Here is a 10303-nt window from a genome sequence, read left to right as displayed (position 1 = left end):
GACTATTTCATATCTGTTCATTTTTATTACGTACGCCATTTACCTCTTAATATGTATTGTGGCTATTATATAATGTGTGTTGTGTGAATGTCCCCTGGGGTGATATGTTAGTAATATAACAGTGCGTCAGACTTATAGTATTCAATCTGAATCACGTATAAACTGCAGTCTTGCGTTGTATACGTATCCTAACTAAAACGCTGTTAACTTGTTTACTTCTTATATATCATCGCAACAATCTGACACATGTCATCGTATCCCAGTTGCGTAGATCGACGCTCATGTTGTCGATCACTGGATTATCTGGTCCAGACTCGATTATTTACAGACCTCCACAATATAGCTGGAATATTGCTGAGTGCGGCGTAAAACTAAACTCACTCACTCAGAATGTCTTGCCGGCCGCCGTCATTAAGCTGGACCCGTGAAGATCCCCGTTAGAATTGGTATTTAGCAACCCATGCTTGTAAGAAGCGACTAACGGGATCGGGTGGTCAGGCTTGCTGACTTTGTTGACACACCGTATCCCAATTGCGTAGATCGATGTTGATGATCACTGGATTATTTGCTCCAGACACGGTTTTTTTACAGACCGACGCCATATAGCTGGAATATTGCGGACTAACGAACAAGCAGACAAACATTAAGCTGAGATCTAGCTAGTGTTAAATGACATCAGTAAAATCTGGATGCCACCATCCTATATGAGGTGAGGTGAGGTGAAATTGGGTTTAACGTTGTGAATTAGAATATTGCGCTCATATGACGACGTGCATGCGTGTGTATGTGCGACTGCTTGTACTAGCCCAGACTGAAGCTGGTTCTATAGTGCTAGCTCACTGAGATACCATGACGCAGTGAAGCATGAATACCCCACTCAGACACATTATACTGACTCCAAGCCGACCAGTCCTTGTTGTACCTATTAATGACCAGCGCCAGGCAGGGACCAACAAGTACCATATTTTAACGTCTTTTGGTATGACGCGGTCGGGGATCAAACCCGCGACCTTCCGCGCGCTCTCCGGGTGGACGCTCTTACCACTACACCACGGAGGCGGTCCCATCCCATATGAAGGCACATACAGAAAGAAACCAATAGTATTATTATCATGACAGAAAAAGGGATGCGGTAAACGTCGCTTGGTGTCGCGGGGTTATAATGTCGCCAAAAGCGAAACAGAACCCAACGCACCGTAACACGTAACAGGAAGATTGTATGATACCACAAGGTTGTATTACAAATATCCTATGAGCGGTTACACGACTGATAACCAACAGTAATTTCCTAACTTGGACAGAAATATCCGTGTCACCAACAGTTCGTGATCGCTTAACGAACAATACGACATCACGTGACCAAAACATCACGAGACGAAGGGTATCGTCTGCAATAAGCGAAGCATGCAATAACTCGGCTAGAGATACAAAGGTTCAGGGTATACTTTCCCAGCGTCCGGGACACAAACAGCTGTCATGGCGGTATCCGGGGTATTGGCAGCCCTCCTCCTCTGTTTAACGGGTACTTGGGGTCGCTACGACCCAACATGGCCGTCGCTCGACACACGGCCCCTCCCAGGATGGTATGACGAAGCCAAACTGGGTATTTTTATCCACTGGGGGATATTCTCTGTGCCCAGCTACAACAACGAGTGGTTCTGGTATCAGTGGAAGGGGTCAAAGGTGAAGAATGTAGTTCAGTATATGGACGATAATTTTCGACCTGATTTCACGTATGCTGATTTTGCTCCGGGATTTACAACCGAGTTTTTCGATCCTGCAGAGTGGGCTGACATTATTCAAGCTTCTGGGGCGAAGTAAGTCAATAGTACAGGTGAACACCTGGCAATATTAACAATATGTTATAGATTTGATCGATAATGTTGTATTTTTCTTGGGAACCTCAACTGACTGTATCATTTCACGTATATTTTTAAATAGGCTTTTGGCGCTTATCTCTATTTCGTCCACCACTACTGTCGTTGTGGTAGCCTAGTGGTTAAAACGTAGGTTCGTTACGCCTAGGATCTGGGTTCGATGCTGTCCAAACAACGTAACCCATGTACATGCTCACTTAACCGACAGCATCCCATAATTGTTTTCAACTACAGACACCTAGGGTCATTTCCCTTTTCCTATACCTGTTGGAATATATCAGTGCCCCAATATATATATATGTTTGTTTATTTGCTGATTAACGCCGATTTCAGCATTATTCACACGATATGACGTCATTGTGTAAGTAACCTGGCCAGCTATTCTCGAAACGTTCGTAGCCCTAGGAACTTCTTAAGACGATTCTTAACACATTGGCTGCGATCAAAGTTAAGAATTCTTAGAGCTACGAACGTTTCGAGAATATGGGTCCAGGTCTGGACCAGAAAATCCAGTGATCAACAGCATGAGCATCGATCAACGAAACTGGGATACGATGATATGTGTCAACCAAGCCAGCGAGCCTGACCACCGGATCCCGATCTCGCCTCTTACGTCTTCGCGGGTTTCTATATTTTGGAGCCTTGATTGGTAAAGTATTCTGCCTGAAACAAAAATCCCTGTTATGTACCTGAGGACTGCGGTGTAAAACAACATGCATTCATTCTCTCTTTCTGCACCAGATACGTTGTGCTGACCAGCAAGCACCATGAAGGTTTCACCAACTGGCCATCCAAGTACTCCTTCAACTGGAACTCCATGGACAACGGCCCAAACAGGGATCTCGTGGGTCAGTATTGTTCGTATGATTACCCGCGGTTTGGTAGCCAAGTGGTTAAAGCGTTAGCTATACACGCCGAAGACCCGAGTTTGACTCCCCAAATTGATGCAATGCGTGAAGTCCACTTCTGGTGTCCACCATTGTGACATTGCTGGACTATTGCTAAGAGCGGCGTAAAACCATACTCAAATTACATGGAATATTAGTATCTTCGCTAAAAAAATTTAACATATATTGGTGTGTAAATTCTTTTGCCCAGGTCGCTGTGTGGCAGAATTAATCCCCATGCGACGTAAAACCTTCACTTGTTATCTTTTGACCACCAGTTCGAATATCGGTGGGGCGGTGGGGTAGCCTAGTGGTTAAGGGGGGTCAAACCGAAACATGAGTCTCGTTAACCTATTCAGACAATGACCTACTATTCAGCCGATCCGACTTTTCTCGTGTGAAATTGAATAGAGACACCGCAAACAACTATGGTACACTGAATTCCAATTCCTTGTTTCCTAAGCAAATGGTATTTACAAGTAAATTTTAATTTCAAACTTTAATAACATCGTATTTCTATATTTTATGGCGAGGTTTAGGCAGCATGGCCTTAACTAAAACGCCCTGTTTGATGAGGTCGTACAATGATTGACAATTCATCTGGCTCACTGGTTACACCTGTTATGTGTTTTGTGCGCTTATTCGGTGTAGTTCTGTAACGTACAATATGACTGATATAATATCAAGTCCGTACAAGACCGCCACACTATTCTAGCGGCAGGGCCTCGTTTTGAGATTTCCACGATTTCCGTTTGTCAGAGCCTGCTGTACGACAGAGCCCGCTGCACGACGTGTTTGCAAGGATTAGAAGGAGCGTAGTGTTGCAATATACAAGTGCTTAGATGTACCAAATAATACTCATTTATATTTATGTATCCAGTTGAATGAATTGGTATCATAATTCTGGACGAGTTATTGTACTAATATGCGCACTAGGGCGGAACCCAGTCAGCAGGTAACGAGACTTGTGTGTAATCAATGTTTTGACTTGCGCTCCTCACGCCGAATACCGGGTTCCATTCCCCACATGGGCACAATGTGTAAAGCGCATTTCTTGTGTCCCTCACCGTGATATTGCTGGAATATTGCTAAAAGTGGCATAAAACCCTCTCACTCATTCACTCTGTCGGATATTGGTGACTGTGGCGTTGCCCAACTTTCATTGACTGGTTTCTCTACAGGTGAGCTCGGTGCTGCAATACGCAACAACACCACTGTACGTTTCGGTCTCTACCATTCCTTGTTCGAGTGGTTCCACCCCCTTTTTCTCAGCGACAAGGCCTCCAGGTTCAAGACCAACAAGTTCGTGGCTGTGAGTACCTTAACGACGAGGTCACATCACTTTAGCCTTTAACCAATTAGCGTCCAGAGAGGTCCATTCAGAATCGCATATAAGATTGATGAATATTGAAAACAGAATATAACCAGGCAGATTTAATTCTTGTAATCGTATGATTATCACCATTTCAGCCGTCTTGACACTATGGATTGTGTTACAAATAGGACTGGTTAAAATGATCGATAATCGGAAATATCGTCAATGGGAATCATTATTTATGATTATCGATATGAAAGTTGTGTAATCGATAATATCGTAGATAATCTGTTGTGGTGAAATATAAGAAAATGCAAATACTCAGAATTATGTCTTTATTCATGGGCTGCTCCTAAAATATGTTGAATGTAATCCAAATCTTAATATGTCACCACTCAACACTAATATGAAACACGGCCTCCGTGGTGTAGTGGTTAGAGCGTCCGCTCGGAGATTGGAAGGTCGCGGGTTCGATCCCTGACCGCGTCATACCAAAAGACGTTAAAATATGGTACTTATAGAGCCCTGTCTGGCACTCGGCATTCATGGGTACAACAAGGACTGGTCGGCTTGGAGTCAGTATAATGTGTCTGAGTGGGGTATTCATGTTTCACTGCGGCATGGTTTCTCAGTGGGCTAGCACTATAAAACCAGCTACAGTCTGGGCTAGTACAAGCAGCCGCACAGACACATACACATGCATGCACGTCATCATATGAGCGAAATATTCTCAAGCACGACGTTAAACCCACTTTCACCTCACCTCACCACTAATGTGAAAAATGTTGATTTCTTTCAGATCTTGCTACTATCTTAGTCACAGGCCCTCGTGCCTTTGCGAGATTAAGAATGAAAAAATATTGTTTTTGAGATGATCCCCGACTCAAAAAGCTTCACAGTGCAATGCATCATTATGTATTGTACTGTGAAGCATTTCGAGTGGGGGGTCATCTCAATTTTTTATATGTTTTTAAGAAATCTTTAATCTTCGCAAGACACGAAGGCCTGTGATCTTAGTGACAATATCTTAGTGTTTTATTTGTCTGATAGTGACTGTCAGTATTATCATACTGTGTTATAATTGCGCATTTCGTTGCCATGGCACCAGAGTAAGACGATGCCAGAGCTGTTTGAGATAGTCCAGAGGTACAAGCCGGAGGTTGTGTGGTCCGACGGTGACTGGGAGGCTCCCGATTCATACTGGAACTCCACGCACTTCCTGGCCTGGCTGTACAACGACAGGTTAGTATTGGGATGGATGTGGATGGATGGATGTGCATTGCTTATATTAATTCTATGTGTGGACTTAAGTTACCTGGAGATGTGAATATGTACAAGTTGAAACCGAACGCGCAGATGTCTCGTTTGCAATAAATCTTAAGCACACTCACCTAGCTAATTCTGTTGTAAATTCTGTCCAAATGTGAGGCAAAAATAATTTTTTAAAGGCCTGACGACAATGTTTGATATAGAAGTGTCTTTCTGTGTATATTAACTACATAGTTATGTGACAGTCAGTGTTGTACTCAAAGGGTTGTTGAGACATGGAACCTGCGACTGGCCAATCCGAATATAGTATTTCAAAGGTATGGTAATTGGGTATTGGATGTTTGTATGTAATACCTGTCACTTGATTGTGTATTGGTTGTTTTTCCGCAGTCCGGTCAAGGACACTGTGGTGACCAACGACAGATGGGGAGCAGGGATCAAGTGTAAACATGGCGACTTCTACACCTGTCGTGACCGCTACAACCCAGGTCAGTACTTCCGGTCTGCGTACACGTGACAAAGAAATTACAACAACACACAATTTATAATGACCATATTATCTGACATATGCTTACATTCAGGGTAAAGATGTTTGAATACAAAAAATATAATTTCCCTTGCTGCCGAAACGTCGCAAAAATATCACGTCGCAACGGCACAAGTGACCCAGTTTGTTAGACACCGCAAATCACCCTGTGGAGTTGTTTCTCCAAGGAATACAAGAAATATATGGTTTCGAATCCTGATTCGCACTGATGTTTCAAATATATTTGGCACACTACCCTCGTAGTCTGTCGTACATACCCTGAAACAAATATACCCAATGTAGCCCGTGCAAGTCTAGAACATGTGGCAAGTCTAGATTTCCCGTTTCAGGAAGAAAGTCTCTGGGCTCCTTTTAATTGTATTTTATTTTAATTATAAAAAAAATCTTAAAATTGTGTTCATTTCAGAGACTAGCTGTTAGTCTAAATACCCTCCGAGTACATGGGTTTCATCAAAGTGGGATATTCGTGGCTTTAGACTTTCCTCCACATCAAGATTACACGCGGTAATGGAAATGAAATAATACTGATCAAAGGTGTAACACCAAATCCTGTCACACAACTTTTGTACGGCAGGCAAGCTCCAGAACCACAAGTTTGAGAACGCCATGACCATAGACGCCAGGTCTTGGGGGTTCCGGCGCGAGGCGAAGCTCAGTGACTATCTGTCCATTCAGAAACTGTTACAGACGCTTGTGGAAACTGTCAGGTGAGTGGTACTTAGTGCTGTATCTATGTTATTTTAATGATTCTTTACGGTATTGAGAATTGGTGGTATATCATGTCTCGACTTTCCAATAATGATGAATGAGTTCATTGATATTTGGGCTTGGAGTTTGTTCGTTTGTTGTTTTAAGCCGCACTCAGCAATATTCAAGCTATATGGCGCCGGTTTGTAAAATAATGGAGTCTGGACCAGACGATCCAGTGATCAACAGCGTGAGCATCGATCTACGCAATTGGGATACGATGACATGTGTCAATCACGTCAGCGATCCTGACCACCCGATCCCGTTAGTGGCCTCTGGCGCCAACATGGGTTGCTGAAGATAAGTTCTAACCGGAATCTTCACGGCTATGCTCGACTTCTACAAACATTTAGTAACTGCTATATATCATGTCGGGATGTTGCAGTTGTGGCGGGAACATGCTGATGAATGTGGGACCCACGAAGTACGGGAAGATAGCTCCAATCTTTGAGGAACGACTGCGGCAAATGGGTGAATGGTTGAAACTGAACGGTAACGCCATCTACGCCACCAGACCCTGGACGCATCAGAACGACACCGTCAACAAATATATATGGTGAGAACAGACTTGGCATCGTACAACAGCCATCAATCACCCGTGAAAGATTGAGATATCACATGTTTCTAGATCCTTAACACAAACCTAAACTGTGTTCTTGATCCATAACGGGTTTAGGATTATGTTCAACTGGTTAAAGAACAAATAAACTTTGTTTTTTGGTACTCTTTTAACTATTACATATGAAAGATTTGTGGTTAATCTTATGCGGAACACCAAATTCATTCTTAAAAAACTTGTGGTTAATTAATACCGAGCGATTAAAAGTTGCCAAAAAGTCGCCTGCTTCATTCTCGCCCGCCAACGAAACCACAGACAGGTTACGTAACTCTGTCGCCAGAGGGAACCTTTGTCGGGTAATCTAAGTGGTGTTACGACTACTGTTATTATACCTGTTATAAATTCATTAACTGACCATCAAGTGAATGATGACAAATAACGTGTAGTTCATATCACCTAACACGGGTTACAAGAAGGGAGTATGAATTGCCGTATTGCATGTAAAAACTTATGGGCCCACACTGTTTTGAGAATAAAAACTTCATTGTTGCATAAGAAATACCTATAAGCATTTGCCGTGTGCTAAAACTGTATGTACCTATTTACCTAAATAAATTTTCAGATTCTTCTAGCAATGGCAAAGTAGGCTTGTTTAGTTTACGGATTCAAATAAATCAAATGTTTATTTTTAATATCATACGTAATAGACGTCATATTTTTACATGACATGATTAAATATCGAGGTGAAAAAACACAGAAATGGGATCAATTTGGATCAGTCATTATACCATCCAGGCATTAGAAAACCTGAAAAAGCCTGAAAAAGCCCACACTGCTTTGATACTTTATTACAATCAGACGAGAACTACCGGGGATATTTTCAAATAACTGCATCTGATGGGCATCCAGCCTTCTTAATGTCGCACTGTCTAGGTTGAAGAAATTAACCGTAACCGACTAACCTTGATGAGCGAGGCTGATCATCGTTTTCGCTATCACTAGCGTCTGGCTCGAACAAATAGAGCCTAGCGACACCAAACGATTTTGACAGAATCGTCTATGAAAACAAGTTGTAACTCGGAAACTTGGCAAAGCAGGAGACAAAATTAAATGACAGTAGATTGTGAGAACATAAAGGTTTCATTTTTCACAACAGTTGTCACGATTTCAGGTTTATACAAACCTGTAGACAAGATCCTCTGAAATGTAAATGAATTCTGCATCGGCCCTCATATCTGTTCCTCATATGACGTCACAGAGACGCGCCGCTCTGATTGGTTGAAATTTCGTTCGCGGGTGAGAATTGTGCACTGTAGTCAAAAAGGTCGATATAAGCAGAGACCATATACCGACCATATATCGGTATATGCATGGTCTCTGATTTAAGTTAATTAAAGATCGAAATGAGTAGTTTTAATGACGGGGTTTCATTTATAACGATGCCAATTAGTGAATTATTAATCTGTACACACACACACACACACACACACACACACACACCTAGAGTATATGTGATCTTTTTAGGGTCTTGGTTTCACATAGGCCATTATACCTGAGTTGAAGTGAGTGAGTGAGTATGGTTTTACTCCGCTTTAGCAAAATTCCAGCAACATCACAGCGGGGGACACAAGAAATGTGCTTCACACATTGTACCCATTTGGGGAGTACTGTTAAAAGCGATAGCTCCAGCACACTCACTCACTCTCTAGACAGTTTGACAGTTTTAAAATTCATATGGCATGAAATAAAATTATACTGATAAAAAAGAAACACAAAAATGTTCACCCTTGCTTTATGATCACCATGTACCCATTTTGCGGCTACATGTTTGTCTTATATTAGTCGACTTAAATGAGGATTGGTTGGTCACAATGTGTGCCAATGTGCATAGACAGCACTGGACATACCAGTCAGTTACGTTCATCTTTACAGCTGGCAAACCTTGCAACGAGCAAACCGACAACTACCGTGCAATAAAAGACTGACTGACTGACCGAGTTTGGTTTTACGCCGCTTTTAGCAATATTCCAGCAACATTACGGCGGGGGACACCAGAAATGGGCTTCACACATTGTACCCACGTGGGGATTCGAACCCGGGTCTTCGGCGTGACGAGCCAACGCTTTAACCATTAGGCTACCCCACTGCCCCTGCAATAAAAGAGATATACAGTAGTCTTAGCACTAAAGTCTATTTATGCATACGGGTCTAAAGTCTAAGGTCATTCATTTTTACTGTCGACTCACAATGGAGCTAGAATTGCTTCCCGTGACATAAAACAACATCCACTCTCTATTCTCCTTCGCTTTTCTCCTACAGGTACACAAGCAGCAAAAGCGCCACTGGCTTGGACGTTTTCGCCATCTACATCCGCGACATCACCACTGCCAACATCACCCTAGGGGCACCCATCCCCACCGCACAGACTCAGGTCCTACTGATGGGGAATAACAAATTACTGTCCTGGACCCATGGGGCTACTGGCGGGATGGTTATCAACATTTCCGATATCCCTTTCTACGAGGTCAAGAGTCAGTGGGCATACGCCTTTAGACTCACTCATCTTGAAAACTGATTATGTGGAGTGTGTCGTCAGTTGACCTCTCCTCGTTACGAACTGACCATTTGGACTTTTGCGGGGGCTAAAGGAAGTTGGAATTTTATGAAATTAAATTATATCAGAAGATGTTCGGAGGTCATGCCATACATCCTGAAAAAAAAATTATTTTATAAAAAATAAAATATTTCTACTTCTTCCAGAGAAATGAACTCTATGTCTTAGAGTGACCTAAAAGGTATTAGACCTCTGGCTAAGAACCAAACCTGCTGCCATTTAATATTACATTTTATAGCTAAAATACATGGAATTATCATGAAACGGCCCGCCCATTATCAGAAATTTGCGGGCCGCTGCAAATGATATTGGACCGCTCAACCTTAACGACGGGCCACTATCAGTTCTGTTGTCAAGTGACGTCATAGTGGGTGCGTGGGCTTACGGTTCATTCGACATTAATTGGCTTTCGACTGGCAGATATTCTGGGTCAAACAAGTCAAAGCAACCCGAATTCCCGCTTGAAATAGCGGTAATATTGGCTTTCT

At 42.5% G+C, this 10303-nt stretch overlaps 1 protein-coding gene across 1 annotated transcript; it reads left to right on the top strand.

The window, feature by feature from the left end:
- Positions 1–1227: 1227 nt before the first annotated feature.
- LOC124276834 (alpha-L-fucosidase-like) lies at positions 1228–9957 on the top strand. Its single transcript, XM_046712484.1, has 8 exons — positions 1228–1817; positions 2619–2725; positions 3946–4076; positions 5188–5321; positions 5739–5836; positions 6470–6602; positions 7028–7198; positions 9521–9957. The coding sequence occupies exons 1-8, from the start codon at positions 1477–1479 to the stop codon at positions 9774–9776; spliced, it is 1371 nt and encodes a 456-aa protein (XP_046568440.1). The 5' UTR covers positions 1228–1476; the 3' UTR covers positions 9777–9957.
- The last annotated feature ends 346 nt before the right edge of the window (positions 9958–10303 follow it).

The sequence above is a fragment of the Haliotis rubra genome, unplaced genomic scaffold (assembly GCF_003918875.1).
Source record: "Haliotis rubra isolate DU_JTF1 unplaced genomic scaffold, ASM391887v1 Scf214, whole genome shotgun sequence".
Taxonomy (NCBI): domain Eukaryota; kingdom Metazoa; phylum Mollusca; class Gastropoda; order Lepetellida; family Haliotidae; genus Haliotis; species Haliotis rubra.
This window is presented reverse-complemented; position numbering and strand designations above follow the sequence as displayed.